This window comes from Phragmites australis, chromosome 22 (assembly GCF_958298935.1).
Source record: "Phragmites australis chromosome 22, lpPhrAust1.1, whole genome shotgun sequence".
Taxonomy (NCBI): Eukaryota; Viridiplantae; Streptophyta; class Magnoliopsida; order Poales; family Poaceae; genus Phragmites; species Phragmites australis.
Genome location: NC_084942.1, coordinates 23,427,573 through 23,450,830, shown reverse-complemented (window position 1 = coordinate 23,450,830; position 23,258 = coordinate 23,427,573). Strand labels below are relative to the sequence as shown.

The 23,258-nt window shown below is 45.8% G+C and overlaps 2 protein-coding genes and 1 pseudogene across 2 annotated transcripts; 1 reads left to right on the top strand and 2 right to left on the bottom strand.

Moving 5' to 3' along the window:
• Positions 1-8,096: 8,096 nt before the first annotated feature.
• On the bottom strand, positions 8,097-10,367 carry LOC133904302 (cation/calcium exchanger 1-like). The gene has a single exon (XM_062345770.1). It carries the CDS (start codon positions 9,898-9,900, stop codon positions 8,137-8,139), a length of 1,764 nt encoding a protein of 587 aa, XP_062201754.1. The 5' UTR covers positions 9,901-10,367; the 3' UTR covers positions 8,097-8,136.
• A 3,823-nt stretch (positions 10,368-14,190) lies between these two features.
• Positions 14,191-15,237, top strand: LOC133904635 (22.0 kDa heat shock protein-like). Its single transcript, XM_062346104.1, has 2 exons — positions 14,191-14,505; positions 15,094-15,237. The coding sequence occupies exons 1-2, from the start codon at positions 14,191-14,193 to the stop codon at positions 15,235-15,237; spliced, it is 459 nt and encodes a 152-aa protein (XP_062202088.1).
• Positions 15,238-15,761: 524 nt separating this feature from the next.
• On the bottom strand, positions 15,762-19,783 carry LOC133905084 (5-methyltetrahydropteroyltriglutamate--homocysteine methyltransferase 1-like; annotated as a pseudogene).
• Positions 19,784-23,258: the final 3,475 nt, after the last annotated feature.

The window sequence follows — 23,258 nt, the reverse complement described above, 5'->3', positions numbered from 1 at the left end:
GATCTGGGCTACAGCATCAGCATGGGACACGCCACGCCTGCAAGACAAAGGAAACAAACAGAGGCTACGCAAGATGTAGAGCACAGATCGAGGAAGAAATTAACAGCTGCTCGTACGGCACCCAAGATGGTGAGCTGCTTTATTTATTTCTATATTTGTATTTACGACAGCGGTTGATGAAATGGTGCAAGAGATAAAAAGAGCACAAATGCATCTATATTAACATATATTATCGAGCCAAGAATCGACGACTTTCCAGCCCCTAAACACTATAGCTACTGTTCACACGCTACCAGCCGTTAGATCCGAACGTCAGCGTCGATTCCCTCCACGTGTCCCCTAACCTTCACCAGCGACGAAATCCACGAAAACCCACTGGCCACATACACTCCCCCCGGCTTCCACACCTTCTCCCCGTTCGCCCCTACACCCCATCCTCCCTCCTCTTTGCCGCCACCGGTGAACCACCGCACCCCCCCCCCACTCTTCCCGTGCCGCTGCCCTCTCCAAACTCCACCTCTCCCAGCGAGCCCCACCCATCCACCCCGCCAAGCCACCTCGCGAAGCAGCTGCCCTCCATCGACCCAATTAGGGTAGGACTCCCCCTCTGTGCTCCCATCCGCGTCCTTCCCCCCTCCTCTATCTCCCAGTGCTCTCTTCCTCGAAATCTCAGGTGCGAACTCTACGCGAGAGCTACAACACCCCACCTCTCTTTGATTCTTCCTCGTGAGAACAACCCCGCAAGGCCACCTCCCATCCCTAAGAACTCCTCCATCATGCGCCATCCGCACGGGAACTCACCGGTCTGAGGAGCACGGCAGAGATGCCTGCGCAGGTCCAACTGCTCTGCTAAAGACCTGCGCTGCAGTGCTCGCGCTGCTGCCTTTAGCCTTGGATTTGGTCACTCTTTCTCTCATTTTTTCCCCTTTTAATTTTGCCAGCTTTTTCTTATCCAGAAATCAAAGAGCGGATGCCTGTATTCCCTACCGTGAATCTGGCCAAACTTCTCCAACCGGATTAACCAAAAAGGGATTTTTTTTTTTTTTTTTTTTTTTTTGCTGTGTTGCTTGATCCCTTAGATATCAGGTGTTCCATCTGACCTACTTGAATCATTAATAGCTGCTCCCAGATTTTTAATATTGTGTTTTATCATTCACATATTACCTCCTAGAGTGCCACTGTCAACCCTGATAAAATTATGTTGAATCATTTTTCAAAAAGGAACGTTCTTGAGTTAATGTTTACCAACACTGATGAAAGCTTAGGCTTTCTTATTTTTAATAGTTTATACATGATCCTCATTACGTGTACAAGGCACACTTCAGAACATTCCAATCTAAAAATTATTGCTGTTTTCTTGTATGTTCATATTATTTAGATATGGCAATATTTTCCCATGTATATGTACATGTATTTACAGCACACCATCTGTAAAGAACCTGCTTGGTTTTTACTGAAGTGATTTTCTATGAAACTGCAAAAATTTGTAGTGGATAATTTTTCCTTAACTTATATCATAGCATCATATCGAGGAAGATGGCTTCAATTAAAATATTCACTCCACATTCGACGGTGCTGATCTAAAACTCGGTAAGATTAAGCCACCGCCCCCCTTGATTCTCTATACTCCGTTCGCGGCCTTGGGCTAACTCTCTTTGATCACTGATACAGCTACCACCTAAGGTTCTCTCCGTCATTTTTTGCATTCGGCCCTGCATCATCGTTGCCTTCGCCAACACCATCATAACCACTGGCATCCTAGGTCATCAACAGCGTAACCCCGTTGGTGGACTTCTTCAAGTAAATCCCCAAATGGTACACCCACTCGATCCACATGAGGGCTCATGAATTCAGATACGGTGAAGATTAGTGCACCAGTGCATTTGCTGTGTTGGCCTAGACGTGCGCTATATCTTCATCTCAAAAGATACCAAACTTCAAGCATGATAAAAGCCAAAATTAGTAATACAATCATTGTACTACAGAAGACTATAGAGCAAGAAAACAATGCCAAAACACCTTTTCCTTCACTGGACGTTTCGCAACAATGGCATCAGTAAGTTCCTTCCCTAACAGCACATATATTTACATAGATTCTTGATAATATAATAAACACCAATATCCCTCTCTATGTTTTTCTCAATTACAAGTCTCCAATAAACACAAGTGCACCAATCAAGCGAGCAGGTCATCCAGAAGATCCAGTTTCATCAGATTCTGAAACCACACCAAAGTAACCATAAACTCTAAACAAATTTTACACGCAATACCTCCATACATACTTAATAATATTCTCATCATTTGTTCTTTTTTTTCTTATACAGTGCATCTGTTACTCACAAAGAAAAACGTACCGTGAAAAAAGTGTGTAATCAAACTTATATTCTACCTATGTGTAATCTCAAACTTAGTGCTACCTGAATTTTATCTAAATCAGATATAACCTAAGTAGCACAATTTCAGAATATTACCTTCCAATATGCATTTGTACCTTAGCTTCAACAATTATTTTTCATGCAAAACATGAGTTGGCGCAGCGTAGTGCGCCGATCGGTCTAGTATTAAAGGATCCCATGAATCAAAAAGTGTTTCAGAGTTTCAGCTGTTCTCTTTCAGAAAGAAGAAGAAGAAGTGGACGGGCAATAATGCAGGTTGTTGGATTCGGGACCAGAACTAGTATGAAACCGGATGCATTGCATGGTACCCCTAGAGCAGGGCACGGCTAGACCGGACTAAGCTAGTTTGGGCCCGGCCTACGGCGAGGGATCTGATTGAAGGAGCAAGACGACGGACAGCCGCCTGCAACTTGCGGTTGCGGGTGCTTCAGAGACACAGCACGGCGGGAGTTTCAGTTGCAGAGGTGAACTGAATGAATAAAATGGTAAAAAAGAAGGACAAAAATCTGCACCAGCCGGGAATCGAACCGGGGCTGTACCGTGGCAGGGTACTATTCTACCACTAGACCACTGGTGCTTGCGTTGAAACAAGAATGCATTAAATCAATTATCCAATTAAAACACTAGGTTCATTTTTTGCCAAAACAGCAGAAGAGCTGCTTTTCATTTATTAGTAGAAACAAAAGGTGAGAGGGTTTAAGGCATTGATGGAGAGGTAAGTATTCTCGTTATTTTCATAGATACTAAAAGGTAAGGAGCATGAGGCTCTAGAGTCTCTATCGAAGGGCTGGTGGTGTAGAGGAAATGCAATGTCCCCACCATTAAGAGAAGGCCTGCGGGGTAACCTGTGGTGAGATGGCCAGCTGGTTGGATCAAGAAGCTATTGGACGCCAAAGTTGAGCAACGAGGCACTCTATGAAAAAGTGATCCATGGTCTCTAAATTTTGGATGCATATGGGGCAAAAATACGAGTTGGGTCATCCACATTGCAGAAGACGATCTGTCGTGTAGATCCGACAGTTGATCAAGAGCTAAGCAAATAATTTTATTCTCGGTGGTGCCCACAATCCCAAACCATCATAGAGTAGTCCACTTTAGCGCTTCCTTCAAATTGGCCGAGGTATGCCGATCTGGTTGAGTAAAGACCAAACGCTATCAGCCATTAAGTGATGGTGTCAGGGGACAAATTCAACACAACCTCCCTTAGGACGTGCCAGAGTCGGATGTAATCAAGCAGGGAGTTGGGTGTGATGCGATTTCTGATATCGTCAATCTAATACCCATTCGTCAGCGATACCCGTACCATACGATGTCGAGGGCGTATTTCTACAAAGAGAGTTGATACAATGTTTCACGGTGCTACTTAGAAATCAAACCAGCTGCTATTTAGAAATCAGCTGTGCATCCGTTCACTGCTGAGATGATAGTAAAAGTATAGAAGAGCGCGTGATCCGTCTCGTCACAGGAAAGTTCAAACCACTGGGTTCATATCTGCAAAACCAACCTCCTGACGCTGAAGTGACCCACACGCATCGCATGTATATAATATGCATGTAGCAGCTAGAAAACAAACGTCTCGCAATCACGCGTGTCGCGATTGGCAAACGCAATTTGGTTCCTTGAGATGATATAAGTTGTTCTGAATTGGCTAATTGTCTAGCTCAAGATATATAAGTTGACTCATCTGCTAAAAGTGAGACTACTAGAGAGAGAAATCTGGATTAGAGTTAACCAACGAGTCGTTTTCCTCGAGGAAGGGAAATTCCTACATGGTTTCAGGGCGCACCCAACGAGGCAGAAAGTTTTAGCTGAGCATACTGCACAGTTTTTACCGGTTTCGTGAACCCTGCTCCGCAGTCCTACACTCCTATCCTAGAGTAAGCATGCAATAATGCATCAATCTGGAGTGCAATAATGCAGGTGTAGCTGGTACAATAATGCTCGATGGAATGTCACACCTACCCTATTCGATATTTCGATCTCCAAGCTGGTATGGCTTGCATTTTTAGAGAATTTAATGATTCAGTGGAATTTATATTTGGTTCATGCATGGTTTCACTGAACTTTCAAGTGTTTTAGTGTGTGACCATATTACATATGCTATGTCTCAGTGGAGGAATGTGAGGTTAAATAAGAGTATGTTTGGTTCGAGCATAAGTTGTCATACTTAATATTAGTCAAGTATGAGTTGCCACAAAATGTGTGGCTAGCAAATTTTTAGCTGTAAGTGTGGTAAAGTTAGTTAAAAAACTGAGTGTATGATATGTGAGACAAGGACTAATAAAGTGTGACATACTGCTGTAGCAGTCAACTAAGCAGTTATCTAAAAATCTATAACGTGACAAACCCTAAGTGTGACAAACTTAGACGCGAACTGAATATGCCCTAAGTCTGGCGTGCACTGGTTGCTACTATAGAGGAAAGACTTCAGTCTTGTCAAGACACTGTACACTGTACACTAAAACTATTAATCTAGAAATTGATTGTAAAAGACAACAATCTTGCTTGATGTTCTTTATCATCGCCAATCAGAATAATGTAACATCTGCAGCTCAGTGCACGATTGTGAGAAACCAAGTAGATAAGTGTATTGGTTTACAGGTGTTAAATCATTGACAAAGTTGGATTTAAGTTGAACTTTGGCTTAAGCTTGTATTTGCATGTATTTGTATATAGCTAACTAAAGTTGGAGTGTAGAATGGATTTGGCGTGAGTCCAGAGAATATGTTCTTACCGGATTATCTGATGTGAGATATTTTGATCTCATCGGATGTTTCGGCGATGAGCTGGAAGTGAACGTCGGACCATTTTATTTTGAAGGTTGAAGTTCATATGTACACCAGATTCCAGTGTGAGGGCAACATAAGTGTCAGACCATTTCTTACAGAGAAGAAGTTTTTGGCGCAAATCGCTAGATGTTTTGGTGTTGTAGGTTGAAGTTCATATGTACACCAGATTCCAGTGTGAGGGCAACATAAGTGTCAGACCATTTCTTACAGAGAAGAAGTTTTTGGCGCAAATCGCTAGATGTTTTGGTGTTGTAGGCTTGTGCTCATCGGACTTTTTTTTCAGAGATGTTGTAGAGGGCTAGTCTGGTGGAGATGCATACACCAGACATTCCGGTGTCCAGAGAGTTCTCACCAAAGGTTTTACCGAGCCATTTAAGAGAGATGTTATAAAATAAGGTTGATCTCTTGTTAAAATGAAATGCAAGTTTTATCCCGTGTTCGAGTTCATCTACTTCTAGTCTCATTCTATTGGCTCTGTGTTTTGTTGAATTTTTTTTCCTTTTGTATGCGATTTTTCATTTTGGTTTTTGGGCTGAAATTTCAGCACCTTATGAAGTCATTCTCTTTGTTGTTAGAGGAATAAAATTCACACGCATGTATACAAGTAGGTATTGAATTCTCTTACCACTATTCCATCATCAACTTTGGGTTTTCTTCTCTAGATAGCTTGTGTTAATTTAAAGTTGTAAGTTTTTGTGCACAAAGACATATGGAATGGTCTTGAATAAAACTTATAGATCATATATCATAAGTGTCATCATGTTGTCTCGAAACTTTCCTTTTTAAATAGTTCTTCTAATGTTTTTGCTTTCGCTAAGATTTTAAGGTGAGTTCTGTGATTAAATAAGAGAATATCATCAGTTTCAAAAAAAATTTATTAAGACGTCTATTTACTCCTCTTTAATTACCTATCTTTATCCTACAAATTACCTTTGTTCAGGTAGTTTTGCGAGGACCAAGCTTGCAAGCTCAAGGTTTTGCTGAGTAAAACTGGTCTATTTCTTGAAGGGTTAAGAAACAAGATATGATGTCATCTACGGTTACGAATGAAGGGTTACGCATGAAGATGTCATGTAGGTTCCATAGATGTGTGGATGTAAGAATGATTGAACGTCAAGATTAATTGTACCGTAATAAAATTTCTGAATACTAGTTCAAAGTTCAATATACGTGCGTTGCAACAGGAGCACAACATTTACAGCAAATAGTATAGGTTATTGGGCGTTCTCGTCCTTGCCGCCCCCCGTGGTGCCCGCCGATGTAGATCTCCTTGCACGGCAGCCCAAAAGAGAGCGTGGTGATGGCCCAGACGATGAGAGGGGACACAGCGTTGGTGGGTCAGGGAGACGGGGTGCGGGCCGAACGGGTGAAGGAAATCGAGTATTTATCAAGTGGTATAAGGTGGGTAATTTCTGTAAAATTTAAGGCTAGTCTGCAGGACGTGGAGGCAGATCGTGTGAAGGTAGCACTAGGTGCTTTTTAAGTAGTAGAGATTTGTTAAAATTTATGAAACAATTTATCAGTATGATTTTTTTAGCATGTTTGATGCATAAGGACAAACGACCTGTTGGCATATATATCGGTCGGCAAAACTATTATCGGTCGGGAAAAAACCGGTCGGTCGGCAATTCTACGCAACGGCATCAGATCATCGGTTGGCAAGACTTTTACTGACGGGGCTTACAACGGCTCATTTTTTTCTGTCAACTTTTTACCGGCCAATAGAGTGTTGTTGCTGGCCCCTTTGCCGACCGATGCTCTATCGATGATACTGTGTCGTGGTGTAGTGGATACAGCGAGCAACCCTAGAAGATGGCCAGCCTGAACTACTTCCAAACGACCAAATTAATTACCACAACAAACAGTCTGCTCTGCTGCTCATTTCCAAGCAAAAATGCTTTTGGTTTTGGAGCCTCACAAGTTCAGTAGTACCCTCACCTCGTGTATACTGGCATGGCCTTTCTAAGAAAACTGAAAGGGTTTCAGTTTGCATCTATGTATGCCGCCCCGTATGAAGTATGACTCATGGTGCATGCCACGGCCGTGTCCATGGCCCATGGGGGTCTCTCTGTCTCCATTGATCTGCAGAACGTTTATCATATGCACAATGCACGCGTTCCTTAATTTCACACTGCACATCGATCAGAGACAAGGGACCAGCCAGCTCGGCATGAAGCAGGAACCAAACTGCATGCGCATTGCAGACAAAACATGCATACATACGCACGTAGCAACAAGAAAACACGACGATCGTAATCATGCATGTGTGTTTCAGATGCGGACGCAGTCATGCATGTGTTCTTCAGTTCTTCTCTCGAATGATCGATATGCTCACAGAAGAGAGTTCCAAGGGCAATAGTCTCAATCTCTAACAGCTTCCAATGGACTACAAGCTAGGTAGATGCATGCAAGTCAACACAATGGCCTCTTTCCAAACAATCTGCATGCTTGTCCAGCAGCTGAAGTTGAGTACTCTCAACTCGTATATGTTCTCTTGGTCTTTTTCAGGAAACTGAAAGCTCCGATGTTGTTTGATCCGGGCTAGTTCAATTTTCCTTTATCAAAAAATGACATTCGATCGCCGGCCTCTTGCTTTGCTTCCTTTCCTTCTTTTCGTTTTGGCACTTTGTACTTACTTATTTTACTTCTTCGATTCTTTTGCAATGAAATAGGCAGATCTCGTGTCTTTATTTTTTTAAAAGAAAAATCCAATATGCATCTGTGCAGTGTGAACCATGATTTGAATATATTAGTGATCGAACAAACTACAGCGATGTCAATAACACAAGCTGCCCACGCCAACAATGCTAGTAATTTGTTATGTGTATGTCCATTTAAATTTGAAAGACAAATTAAAGAGAGATGACATGGCCCTATGATCTATATATATGTTTGTATATATATAACTAAGTATTAATGATCCAATTGCAATTACCACCATCAAATGCCTCTTAATATAATAGAGTCCTACCTAATGAAGATTGCAGAGGAAGAAACAAGTGTGACCTGAAACTCAGAGTCCCTAACCTAATGCAGAGGAAGCCGAGGTAGATGAGCAGCAAGCCCACCCCCAGCACCCTGTCCAGTCTCATCCCCCTCATGGGCAGCACCACCATTGCCCACACCAGCCCCGCCGCAAGGAATCCCACCACCTCATACACGGACGCGTCCACCGGGATCGCGTACGGCTCCGGGTAGCGGGCCCCAGCCGCCAGCGTCAGCGACAGGCCGAGGCCCACCACCGTGTTGAAGGCCGGGCCCGCGTAGCACCCCGACACCGCCGTCTGGGCCCCACCGGGCCCGCCGTGCATGGCCATTGCCACGTCGGCCACCAGGTCCCCCAGCGAGTTGCCCCACGCGAGCACCGTCGCGCCCAGCACGCTGCCCCCCACGCCGGCCACGTAGCCGATGGTCACGAGCAGCGCGACGAGCTCGCGCGCCAGCATGTACGACCACAGCACGGACATCAGGAACCCGCCGGCGAGCCACGGGAGTCGGGCGCACCGGCTGTTGGGCGGCGCGGAGGTGGCTGTGGCGTGGGCCGCGGCGGCCGCGAGGAGCGTGCCGGCCAGAGCGCCGAGGAGGAGGACGGCGGGGCTGGATGGGGAGGAGATGGCGGCGAGGAGGAGAGGGGAGAGGAGCGCGGACGCGACGGCGTAGGGCTTGGACCACCGGCGCGCGGCGATGTCCGGGATCGTGAGGCGGCGCGGGAGGTAGAGCGGCGACTGGAGCGCGTCCAGGACGCAGCGGGAGAAGGTTCTTGGCGGTGGCGCTGCAGTGGGCTTGGAGGACACGGGGAGAGGAGGCGGCACCGGCTCGTCGCCGTCGAGGAGGAGAGGGGCGGCGAGGTCGGAGGGCTCGGGCTTGCTGCCCTCCAGCTTGTCGTCGTCGTCGCTGGCGGCGGCGCAGCAGTGAGAAGTCCAGACGAGGAGGACGTACGCGGCGTACAGGGAGAGAAAGGACGCGGCGGCCCAGACGGTGACGGTGCCGGTGAGCAGCACGGCGAGGAGGTAACCCAGCGCCACCAGTAGGAAGCACACGTCTCGCACGAACCCGCGCCGCTCGATCGCCACGGCTCCTCGGTTTCCAGCGGCTATGGAAACCACGCCGGCGACGACCGTGGACACGAACAGCGCGCCGCCGAGCACGCTGCTTAGCCCCACGTCCCCGGCGTCCTCGCCACCTCCACCGGAAGCAGCGAACGCCACGACGCTGGAGAGCACGTCCGGCGCCCCGTTCCCGAGGGACAGGAGCGTGACCCCCGCGATTGCAGGCGGCAATCGCAGCGCGGTGGAGAGCCCCTCGAGCGACGCGCAGAAGTACTCGGACGCCGTGTCGCCGAGGAGGTAGAAGAGAACGAGCAGCCACAGCGCGAGTGCGGCCCCGCCCAACCACGGCGCCCGCCCGAAGCCGCAGTAGAAGAGCCGCAGGTAGTCGACGTAGCCCTGCGGCGCGCACGGCGTGTGCGACACCAGGTACCGGCACCTCGCGCCGTCGTCCGGCAGCGACTGCAGCTCCTGGCAGCTCCCCTGCTCTTCTTTTTGGCGCAGGGAGGAAGCCTCAATCCCAGAAGCGCCAAAGATTCCCGCAACGTCGTGGACGTGCCGCGCGGCAAGGAAGACGGAGAAGACGAGGACGAGCACCAGGAAGCAGACGCTCGCGACGGCGGCAACGGCATTGCGCCTGCACTTGTGGAGCTTGTGCAAGAACGCCATGGGAGGACACAGAGAGCTAGCAAGTCTCTGGTGATGATGAGCTATGGTGGCATGGATGATGGATGATGGATGCAACTATCTGCGGCAACAACTTGTCCTGTCCTAGTGCTCCTGTGTGTGTGCTCTTGGTCTTGGTTGAGAGAAAGAGAGGGAGGGAGAGAGAGAGAGGGAGTTTTGATTTGCTTGCAGAGTTCGTGTGGAATTTGGCAGGAAAATGTGTGGGGGACAGGAGGAGGACGAGTGGCAGCTCATGAGGTCCCCTTCCTCGAGTTGAGGTGCTGAATCAGCTTGAGCTTGATGCTTCTGCTCCTCTCCTGATTTCCTTTCGATTTCTTTTCTCCCTGCCGGTGCTAATCTGGGCTGCATTATTGCTTTCTTATTATCGTGTTGCTGTGTCAACTCACCATGTGTACAATATGCATAGCTACTGCTCTTGGATTCATCAGTTTGGGCAGAAACGAAGAAAGGTTGCTTTCATCAGCAACACTGCAGTCTGCAGGAGATGGTATAATACGACTTGAACACTGCTAAGAACCAGGGTCATCTTAAAGAGTAAAGAAAAGTTGCGATAGATGGATGGACATGGATGCTTGCTACTCCTCTCATCTCTCATCTCTCTTACATGATGAACCAATTCCTGGCCAATGCATGGACGACACGCCCCCGCAGCTGCAAGCTTGTCAGTAACCAGACTGCATGCAGCTCAGATGTCGCGCCATAGCTACCAACTCAGAGTCAGCATCATCGGGTCGTACCATTGATCGTCAGGTAAGGCAAGGACACAGCAGTAGCAGTCCTGGCTCTCGCCTCACTGATCGACTCTCCGTCACACCTGAGTCATGTCAAGGCAACGGGAGATGGCTACTATAGTTCAGAAGACCCAGGACGAGGATGCAATCATGCAGAGCGCAAGAACACAATCACAGTCGGGATATGAATGGGTGTGCAGCATCAGGACAGGACACGATCGACCATGACCAATCTATCCACTGCGATTGCACTGTGACATGTCTGTGACCCAGGGTAAAGTAAATTGGCACCATCGATTAGGACATCCTCTCTGAAGGTACTTCACCCTGCAGCTACGGCATCATATGGTGTCATCACCTTCCCCCTGTTCTCTATTCATTCCGAAGTTCTTGTGGAACATGATGATTTGAGCTCAAACCAGAAGAAGAAGGAGCTAGAACCTTTCCAAGAGGAATCAATGGTGGGCCGTGCCTTTCAAAAGGGCATCAATGGTCGGCACTCGTGATCTGATCACGAGTCCTACTTTTAGGTAAACTGCAGGTGTGCAGGTCATCTGAATATATGAAGACATTCACGTTCCTAAGGTCATATGCAAGTGTGCAATCATCCAAGGAACGATATCTCTGGGGGAGGTGATTTAGGTGTGTGTGTGAACATATCAACAAATTGTACTAGCACAATCATTTTAAGAATATAAATAATACTAGAGCATAGCTAGTCTCACCATACTATTTTGTCATGATAACATTTGATTAAAAAATAGTATCTATAGTTTTTTATGAGTTAAGTGTCATTTAGTTACAAAACACATAAAATTAGAATAAGTATAAAAATTACATTAGAGGAAGAAATTTTTTTATGCTTTAAACTTGTACCTGAATCGTATATATATATATATATATATATATATATATATATATATATATATATATATATATATATATATATATATATATTGGTTCAATTTGTATACGTTTTCATCATTTGTCAAAATCGTACATAGCCAGTCCAATCAAATCAGAATAGATTTAACTTGCCTGCTGCCTATTTGATACGACAATCTTGATCTACATAGTACTTCTTAATCTATTACTTTAGTAAGAATTTTGAAAAAATCATCATTTTTATGAAATTTACCTATTAATTAATTGTATTTTACATGGACTCTTTATTTAGGTATTTTATTTATATAATAATTTGAATTTTTTCTAAGACTATATTTGATATGGATCCTTCTTTTTCCTATTACAACCCCAATTTCAATTATTATTATTTTATTTTATTCGAACTCTTTATTTAGATATTTTACTTTCCAAATTGTATGAAACTCGAATTGCTAAATTTTCATAATTTTTAATTCCTAATGTAGCTATTGACTAATCATATTTGATATTGACTCTTTGATCTAATATAGACCGTTAGATGTTCATAACAATAAGTGGTGTATATTATTTTCTTTTTTCTGATTAACGTGGTAATTTTGTAATCTTAAGAGTGAATGTGGTGTCTCCTTTTAACACTCAAATAATAATATAATAGATTAACAAAATCTGCAAAGATTCTTCACGATTGCTCTTGCCTTAGCCAGTTCAGGATCATCTGCAAGCGGTTGGCTCCAATGAGGCCAGAAAGGTGACGCAGGGAACATCCTCTTTGGTTCTGCACACCTCTTCTGCACTGCATACTTCAACAACGTTCTCAAGCATGTTGTCAGGCATTCTACTGACGCAGATCGCTGGGTCTTTCTCTTTCCGTTTGAGGTTGCGTCGGGAGAGACATGGATTTTTGCTAGCTCCATCTATATTTGTTCTTGCCTGGTTTGCAGGCAACGGCAACGTGTAACTTTTTTTCTTCAGAAATTGGGTTGGTAATTTCCCTTGCAAGCTACTCCTCTCTAATAATGATTTAGTGCTTTATTTACCACTAACATGCCGTGACTTTTACTGAAAGTCTCCCTAGTATAGTATGTCGTCCAACTGATAGACTTGTGTCCCTCTTGAGTTCAGGCCACACAGCCAATAATGAACTCTGAAAGTTTCGAGTGCATAGCTGGTGAAAAAAATCTTATCAATTGCAAAAGAATATAGTAAAAGAAAGGAATCATTTTATACAAGAGCTTTTTTATTTATATATTTTTTATTTCCGAAATTTGCAAAAATGTACACCTATTTTGAAAATGGACAGAAATGTACTCATGTCGTCCCGGGCGATAAAAACCCATCACGTAACCTATGGAGTACATTTCTATCAATTTTCAAAATAGATGTACATTTTTGCAAATTTCGAAAATAAAATATATATGAATAAAAAAATCTTTTAGACAAGGCCCAGTTAAGTGTCAATGCTTTACTTGTGCTCTCTTTACTCTTTGGGCCGCTATTGTTGTACGGGCCTAAGCCCGTTGGCTTGGATCGCATTACATCAGTTTTACTTGGGCTGCAAACTCAACTGGTGCACGCCCGTAAACTAGAAATATTACATTTCCCTTAAAAAAAAGCAATATTATATTTCCCTTAAAAAATAAATATTACATTTCCCTTAGAAAAAGTAATATTACATTTCCCTTAAAAAAGCAATATTACATTGCTCTGCTAATGTTTGAGTTAAGAAAAGAACGATCATCGGCAAAAAAAAAAAAACGTTGCAAAAAGAATTTATTTTGCTTCACTCAACATCGAGCACAAGCACTTGCGTAGCCAGGTACTAAAAGGAAGTACGGCGAATTTTGAATCTACCAAGGTCTTACACAACAACAAGGTATACCTACTCTTTAAGTCAATATTTAATTTTCAGCACTATATTTCGAATCAAATCTATCAGTGTTATTTTAAAATGTTCATACAAAATATATAGGAAATAATGATCCTTGGTCAAAGTTTAGATGATTTTGTTACACGCAAACCGAGATACTAATGTTTTGTGACCGGAGGGAGTACTCGCTTAGAGTCTTTTTGTCGGAGTTTCAGCTCTAAAAATTCTTGGATTCATATATCACTAGCTCCAAAATTCATAAAACTAGAGCTAAGAGTACACTAAGCATGTTTGGATGAGCTATCTTATTTTCATTTTAGTTTACAAATACTCAAATTGTGGCTTAAATCACTTTATTTAGCTGGAGCCATACCCAAAGTGACCTTAATTTTGGAGCTAGGACATGGACATAAGAAACCGGCAATGCAAGCCACACATGTTTTAATCGATCTTGCCTTCGTTTTTATTTAGCACTCCACTACAGTAGCTAGATGTGTGTGGCTACTTAGCAAAAGGAAACTGATCAGTGCAGGCAAGAAAGGAACCATGTCCTTGCCCAAGCAAGGAGGTGACCCAACGCACAAAATTCACTCCATGTCAGCTGCTGTGCTCTGCGTCTCCATCAAGCGATCCTTCCTCCTTCATCCATGGAGCATGCATGATGCGTCCAACACGGGGCCAATTCCTCTTTGAGAATACTGCATATAAACACGTTAAGGTCGCTCTCCATCTTCTATACATGCTCACGGCACCGCAAAAGTGAGTGCCTTGTTCCGGAGACCGGTGGCCATGGAGCCACGGCGGCGAACTGACAAGCGAGCCTTCGACGACTTCGACCCGGCCGTGGAGTGGAAGCAGGCCGCCGATGACCAGGACGTGGTGGAGATCTCGCTCCCGGGGTTCAGGAAGGACCAGGTGAGGGTGCAGGTGGACAAATACGGCGTGCTCCGCGCCATCGGCGAGCGCCTGGAGTGGGGAGGAAGGTGGGCGCGGTTCAAGAAGGACATCCGCCTCCCGGACAACTGCGATACCGACGCCGTCCGCGCCAGGTTCGAGGGTGAGAAGCTCATCATCACACTCCCCATCAAAGCTGCGAACACCGTGGTATCGCCGCTGCCGCCATCGCCTGACCTCAAGACGTCACCGTCACCGCCGCCGCCACCGCCGCCGCCGCCGCCTCCACCGCCGCCTCCACCACTGCCGCCGCCGCCTCCACCACCACCTCCACCGCCACCGTCACCACCTCCACCACCACCGCCGCCGCCTCCACCACCACCTCCACCTCCACCTCCACCTCCACCACCACCACCACCGCCACCACCTCCGCCGCCGCCTCCACCGCCACCGCCGCCGCCGCCTCCACCACCACCTCCACCGCCGCCTCCACGACCACCGCGGCCTCCACCACCACGGCCACCGCGACCTCCACCTCCACCGTCGCCACCACCGCCACCGCCTCCACCGCCGCCGCCGCCGCCGCCGCCGCCTCCACCACCGGAGGAAAAGAAGAAGCCGGAAAGGAAAGGGAGGGAAAAGATTTGTGGTGAAGTGGGCAGGAAGGTGACGGATGGTGAAGCTCCGATGACACCACCACCACCACCGCCACGACCTCCACCGCCACCGCCACCACCAGAGGAAAAGAAGAAGCCAGAAAGGAAAGGGAGGGAAAAGATTGATGAAGTGGGCGGGAAGGTGGTGGATGGTGAGGCTCCGACGACAAGGACAGTGCCGGCGCCAGCACCAGGGCCGGCGAGGCAGCTGCTGGTGAACATTGCTGCGGCGGCGGCCGTGCTCATGTGGATCATCGTGGCCGTGTGGCGCGCCCTGAGGAGCTAGCTAGCGTGCTGTTCAAATAGGTGGCCCAATGAAATGAACTTGTCAAGTGTTGCCTGTAATTATGTGTTGATGTGAACTTGCAATTGCACACACTCATGAGTTGTTAACATATTGACCAGAACAGAGGATCAGTGTATAAGAGTGTGGCACACAGAAATCACACTCCTAAAGTTTCAATGGCTAAAAGTAAAAGCATCTTGTGTGAAAAGAAGCAGAGCAGAGTTGCCCTGGTTACAATTTTCTTGCCAATGCAAGATCCACAAATTGAGCCGTAACACCTCAGCGATGCGGATAAAACACTGCAGATATCCACTCAATTTTACAATACAAGTACACCGACAACTGCCTCAGAACCACCAAATTCGTGGGAAGTAACAAAGGGAAGAGCGGGGGCGATCATCGCCCCAAGAAAGAAAACTAGCCTAACAACAGACACAACAGATAAATGAGATCCAGTTTATTCAGAAAAAATGGCTAGGACGACACCCTCCTTGCAATTATAGGAAAGCCACTGCGGAGATAGTTCACTTGGCACTGGCAAGCTGGGTGCGGATGAGCTTGGCAGCAGAAACCATGTTGGTTAGGTCAGGCTTGACCTCCGTGTACTTGCGGGTCTTGAGGCCGCAGTCAGGGTTCACCCAGAGGATGTTGGTGTTGAGCACCGCAAGCATCTTGTTGATGCGGTCAGCAATCTCCTCGGTGGATGGGATCCTGGGCGAGTGGATGTCATAGACACCAGGGCCAATGCCGGCGCTGTACTTCACACCCTCACGGAAGACGGAGAGAAGCTTCTCGTTGGATCGCGAGTTCTCAATGGTGATCACATCAGCATCCATGTTAATGATGGAGTGGATGATGTCGTTGAAGTTGGAGTAGCACATGTGGGTGTGGATCTGTCAAGAAAAGAATGTCAGTTGGAATGTCAAAAAAAATGTTGATATGATACTACTCAGGCTCCAAAACACAGTTCAAAAGGTTACCTGGGTGGTGTCCTGGATGCCACAGTTTGTGATTCTGAAGGAGTGAACAACCCAGTCCACGTAGAAAGCATGCTCTGCCTTGCGAAGTGGCAAGCCTTCTCTCAAAGCAGCCTCATCAATTTGGATGACCTGCAACAAACAATAACGAAGTAACATGAGCAATATGATCAACCATTACTGTATCTGAACCTCTTGACAAGTTGAGAAACCAATACACATAAAATTGCCAACCTGAATACCAGCAGCCTCAAGATCCTCAACCTCCTTCTTGATTGCAAGAGCAATCTGGTAGCAAGTCTCAAACCTGGAAGGTGGGAGAAATATGTCAGCTTCTAAATGGAAGAGCAAGATGATGTCTGAACACTGTAAACTACATTCTTCTGTGAAAGTTACTAACCTTGGCTGGTCATTCCTGACAAAGGACCAGTTAAGGATTGTGACTGGACTAGTCAACATTCCCTTCATTGGGCGAGATGTCATGCCCTGTGCCGTCTTCAACCAGAAAACTGTCATGGGGTTGGGGCGGCTCACATCATCGTAGATAATCGGTGGCTTGACGCACCATGATCCGTAAGATTGAACCCAACCATTGGCAGTGAATGCAAAACCAGAGAGTTGCTCACCAAAGTACTCAACCATATCATTTCTCTGTAAAACATACGCCAATTAAATTACTCAGATGTGAGTAAAGATTCTTACCGCAGAATAAAAAAATCACAAATCATAATAAATAATAATTTCTTTTCTTAAACATAGTAAAAACTAGTTGACATCAGACACCAATAATACTACTGACCTCCGGCTCGCCATGCACAAGCACATCAATGTCTAGCTCTTCTTGGATCTTAACAACCTTGCTGATTTCCTCCTTGATGGCACTGACGTACTCCTCCTCGGAGATCCTGTGATGTGAACTTTTGGTAAGTGATACAACCACAATACAGACTAGTGAAGCATTAATATGTCTGTTATTCACTTCTTTGCCTTGTACTCGCGGCGCACTCTCCTGAGCTCCACCGTCTGTGGGAATGAACCAATTGTGGTCGTGGGAAGGACTGGAAGGTTGAGCTTCTTCTGATGTGCATCCAATCTAGCACTAACATTGGTAGCACGGCGGTGGTCAGAGCCCTTCAGAGCAGCAGCCTGTAAGGATACATAGAAAGGGGTTGGTACATGTCAACATCGGATTAGCATGTGTAGACCTTAAGCCCCAGGTACTTACAACCTTCTGGACTTCTTCATTTGTCACCCTGGGTGATGATCTTCTCGAGGCCTGAGCAGCAGCATTTGCTGCAAAGTAAGCCTGTAGATGACATTATATAGTAATGCATAGGTCAGCATAAGTTTGTACAAATGGCAAAAAGAAATGACAAGCTCTAGTTAAGAGGACTGAGAATAAGAGCAAAAGAGCCGTACCTCATCCTTTTGTCCAGCCAATGCCTTGGCAAGAGCATTCACCTCAGCAACCTTCTGGGCAGCAAAAGCAAGCCAAGACTTAATTTTGTTGTCAAGCTTAGTCTCGTTCACAAGATCGACAGCGGTGTGCATGAGTGAGAAGGAAGTCGACACAACAAGCTTGTCTGAATAAATGGTAGACATTATCACATACTGCCAGTTATAACTACATGCAATCTTGTGAAATAGTGAAACCATACTTACCCTTTCCAACAACAGCCTCGAGAGACTAGAGAGCGTTGAGAGATGCAGCAAGATCATCAGCCCAAATGTTGCGTCCATCCACAACACCAGCAAAGAGGTACTTTCTGGAGGGGAAACCGGCAGTCTTTATAAGCTCAATAGTCTGTGTTCCACGAACAAGGTCAAAACCATAAGCAGTCACACTCCTCAAGGATGTTAGGGTCCTGTAGTTGCAAAAGAACAGTGAGCATTATGTCCATACAAAAGGTGACTATGAAGGGAACAATGGTTGTGAAAGGGTACACTAGCGAAGTGAATAACATACTTGTATGATTCTGCAGGAATATCAGCAAAGTAAGTCTTGATAAGCACGTTCAATCCAGAAAGTGCAGCCTCAAGTTCTGTGTATGCTGCAGAGAATGCAGCCAATTGGTAAGAATCAAGGTCGAGGACAAGGGTGGGCTCATCAAACTGAATCCATGAAGCCCCAGCTGCCTTCAGCTCAGCAATGACCTCCCTACAATAATCATATATCCATATATCAGACTATCAACTGAAGATTTAGAGCCAATAGTAGTTAGAAGCTTGTTTATAATCTTACTTGTAGACAGGGAGGATGCTGCTGAGAAGGGAAAGAAGAGGGAAACCCTTCTCCACACCCTTGGTAGGCTTCGAGAGCAACAAGTATGAGACTGGTCCAACAAGTACTCGCACGGTATCAATGCCAAGCTACATGAGAATCAACAACATATAAGCCATACAAGCAAGGAGACATCATCTTTGTAAGAAAAGTCACCTATTTTTTTATTTCAGAGTCAACAACACACTGAAACCCTAGTAATGTCACTACTCCCATATACCACTGATTATGGCATAAGACAACACATTATACTGGGAATCCTTTTCAAGCTAAAAATCTACAAATGAGCATGTCAAAAACAATAAAAGCGACACAGAGACAAACTTGGCACAGATAAATCATATTAACTTAGCATCATGTTAATATGCTTAAAAGCATTCTTCATTGGTAGTCTGACATTAAGATTCTCATCAAGATACCATTTTTTGTCAATTAGTGTTAGCACCCCACTTCAAACATGAAGCTCAAAGTTAATTAGTTCACACATTTATTACCAATTTGATTTGACAGTAACAACCTTCCAAAATATCATGCTAAGCATGTTTCTTGATGTACAACCCAACTTCTCTACTAATCCAAAATTATCAAGCAACTGTAGGATTAAAAAAAATGCTTGAACACTAATAAAAGGAAGCATGCTAAACTAATGAATGACTTTATTGGCTACCTAAAATGTCAGTATCAATAGGCATGTGTTAGCAACTCTTGCACAATCAAGTATACAAGTAGGGGATTAATATTAGGAGAATTATCAAGTATCATACCGCCTTCGCCTCCTTGTATTCATTAACAGCCTTGTGAGAAGAGTAGGAGAACTTGGTGTTAGGACCCAGTTCAGGGACAATAAAGTGGCTGTAAAGTAGAACAAATTCATTAGCAAAAATATTGAATACAAAAGCTGAACTGGAAATTACCATTAGTAGAAGCAATTGGACTTACTAGTTGGTGTCGAACCACTTGGTCATCTCCATAGCTGGGACAGTGGAATTGCTCCTAGCCATCGAGAAGTAGGTGCTGAACCCAATCTATCCTCCAGTCCATGAGTAGCGTTCTGGGACAGCGCCAAGCATGGCAGTCGTGTCAAGAACCTGATCGTAGTTCAAGAAAGTGTTGCTGGGAATGTACTTGATCCCAGCATCAGCCATCTGCTTCCAGATGCTGGCCCTGAGGTCGGTAGCAACCTTCTCCAAATCCTCAGCGTGCTCTTCCCATCCCAGAAAGACTCGAGGGCAAACTTTAGCTCCCTCTTGGGGCCCATGCGAGGGTATCCAACAATGTGGGACTCCATCTTTCTATACAATTAACAGAATTACAATTAGCTTGATGCGCAAAAATGTTGCATGAACAGGAAACCAATGGGATTGCAACAGAGATGATGATTGTGCATGATAACCATAATGTTAAGATCATGTTTATAAAAAAAAGGATTGAGAACCATTCAATTACATTTTGCTAATCGAACTGCTGCTGAGTCACTAAATGTTGGTTTACTAAAATCCAACAAACATTACAGTCTATCCATTTAGACCAATAAGATGAATCAAGAACTCCAGGTTCCTATGCATCGCATTCTACCATCAGATCCACTGGTTTCAAAAGAATACTAAAACTAAACTAATATTTTCAACTTTCAATAAACAAAAATGTTTAACCTTGCTGGTAGGTAGGTAGGTGGGTAGGTAGGTTAGGTATACCACCAACCTTCACCAATAAGCCTCACACCCAGTGGTGGGTGCTGACCAACCGGGTACACAAGACCTAACTAAAAGTGTGGGAGGGCACTGTCCCTATCATTGACTCATAGCACCTATAGGTGGATCTAGGACAGCAGTACAGCACATAACAATCCATACACATAGCATATGGTATATTACAAATTTCCAATAAGAGAGATCTAGACACAATTAGAGCTGGGACTTGGACCGTGCCATTTCCAGGCCACCCACGGCACGACATGAAGGACGATCATGCCTCGTGAGCATGGCACGACATAGCACGAGGCACGCCCGGCTGTGCCGGCACGGCTAAAGTCACAGATCTAGTCACAAGTACTGGCAGTCAAATGACACTTGATGCATGGGTACGAGCATAAATAAATTACGCCGACAGATCATATTTAATAATAAGATGCCTTAGATCTCAACGAGGCTACACGGAACAAGTAAAAAATGATACATAATAGTCACCGAAGTCAACATGGACTAAACCCCAGAGTCAGATCCGAAACCCCAGAAGGCCACCGAGACCGCGTGTTGAACCGATTCAAGTGTGCACCGAGAAACACCAGATCTAATCCAAACTCAACGAAGCAACAAGCTGAAAACTAAGAACCAATTCTTCGGAGCCACTCGATCGAGACGCTCTTAGATCCACACACCCAGCCCAACCTCCTCCTTGGATCGAACCTACCCACCCACTGAACTGACGCGACCTCAGATCGATCCTCCATTCGTGCGGCGCAACAATCCGACCGACCAAAAAACCGGATCGAGGCGCACGGGCGGATCAGCCCACGGGACGAGGCAATCAAGCAGACGGCCTCCGCTACTAGGCCCGCGGGACCAGATCGGAGCGGCGCAATTAGCACGGATCCCGCGGCACCCACCCGCCAAACATAGAGGGAGGCAAGAAGAGGCGTGGGAGTTGGCGCTTGCTTACCCAGGGAGAGGGAGTGGAGGAGGGGTGGCAACGAGAGAGACGATGAAGAGGGAGAAGCACGGGAAAGGGAAGGGGTTTGGAGGGGCTTATTTATAAGTCCTTTTCCTCCCCTTGGTGTGGTTTTGGGGGTGTGGGGTTGGTTGGTGGGAGAGATCTGAGAGGGAGGGAGGGGGCATCTGGTTCTGGTGTGGCGCACGGTTTTTTTTTTTACATTTTAGTGATGTGGCGTACGGGTTTTTTTTAATAATTGTTTGTATGCTATTGTAATTTTGTACTATCTCTTATTTACCACTATGTTATTAGCATATCTGAGTACAGATTTAAGTATGTAAACATATGCTAAACTCATGTCCACTTCACACACGCACACCCAAATCTACACCTACATACATAAATGAAGAATATGTCATTTGCCAGAGGACAATGTTGTGGCTTCACACAAGCTTTAAGGCTAGTGCAACACCCATCGACGCTCAACGTCAAACCCGGGTGGGTGAGCTGCACAATGGCAGCACACACCACCACACTACAAGCATGTTTTCTTCTTGCCCTGAGATTAGGATTGACATTTTCTTTCTTTTTCCTAGCTTTGTGTGCTCTGACTGGCTTGCTATTTGCTAAAATTATTACCATTCTGGACCTGCTATTCTTCGATCAACTAAAAACTAGGTAGATACACTTTTAACTAATTTTACTTATCTCGTGAGATCACTGAGCTACTTGTGTGCTCTATTAGGGGTGTTTTAGTCTTCCTCTAAGGCGATGGCACCGAGACACATTCGGCACGACCGATGTAGCACGAGGAACATTAGGCATGAAATGACATGTCTCCGCTATCCCTGAGGACATGACATGTGGTCATGTGTGTTGCACGTGTCTTTGGTGCGGTGGTAGAGGTTGAGGTGTTGCAAATGGCAAGGAGTTAGGCTTCCTAGAAATGATGAAAGGCGATGGCAGTGGTTGCAGCAGATGAAGGAGAGGGGATGACGACGATAGCTATGTCAAGTGGTTGAGCTTGCTTGTGAGGTGGCGAGTGATGGAACATGCAGGAGGGAAGGGGTGGCTGTGGGTGAGTATGTAGGGGTACATATGGGGTTTATAGTGTTTTATTTTGGCATGTAGTGAATAGATTAGATTTAGATGCGAAAAATGAGTAAAATAATTAATTGGCAACTTGACTCTATTTCGAAGCACATTTAGCATTTGTTTCAAATCAGTCAACATGTGCTAGATGAGTTGCCAATAGTGAAATCACATGGCTGTCGCAAACATTACTCTTTGGAACATTCCCTTATTTGCCATTGATACATCCCATACCTTAGATATGCCACTGAAAACACACATTTCCCTCAAGTGCCACCGAGCTTAAATTATATACCCCTAAATGCCACTGTCATCAGATCTGTTGGATTTATCCATGAGTCAAACTTCGAAATGCCCATCCTACCCCTCTTCTTCTCCTCCTCCCCTATTCTCCTCCTTCTCCTTCCCTATGACTCCACATGCACCACCGCCATTCGGAGCCACTAGAGGGTGCGGTCGGTGAGTCACCACTATCCTCGTCGGTCCAGTGAAGGGCGCCAAGCACCTTATCCCCTTAGTCCCCTCCATTTTCCTCTCTCGTCCAAGACTAGAGCGCAATGCAACTGAGCTCCACCTCCTCTACTCAGCGCCGCCGCCGGAAAATCTTGAGCCACTGAGCGCAGATCCGCCCTCACCGACCCCAAGGAGCAAGGAGGAGGGACTTCAAGGTCGTCCCAGAGCCTTCCCGCGTGGATCCCGTCATTTTCCCACCGAATCGAGCCTCCCGCGCATCTTCTTTCCCATGTTCGGCCACATCTCCACCCCTCATTGTCGCACCACCTCCTTGCTCCTCCGTTGCTCAATCCCACCCGTGGTGAGTTCCCCTGTGATCTGTGTTTACTTGAGCGTGTGTTGTTCTCCCTCGGGCCCATCGACGGTGTGGACTGCAGCGTCTGCTGAGGACCGCCACGCCTGGGCGCTCGACGCCAGCCACCTTTGGTCGGGCTCGTCGGACGTGACTCACACCAACATGCTCTTCATCGCGTGGTTGTCCTCCTACCACTTGTCCCAGCTGACACGCT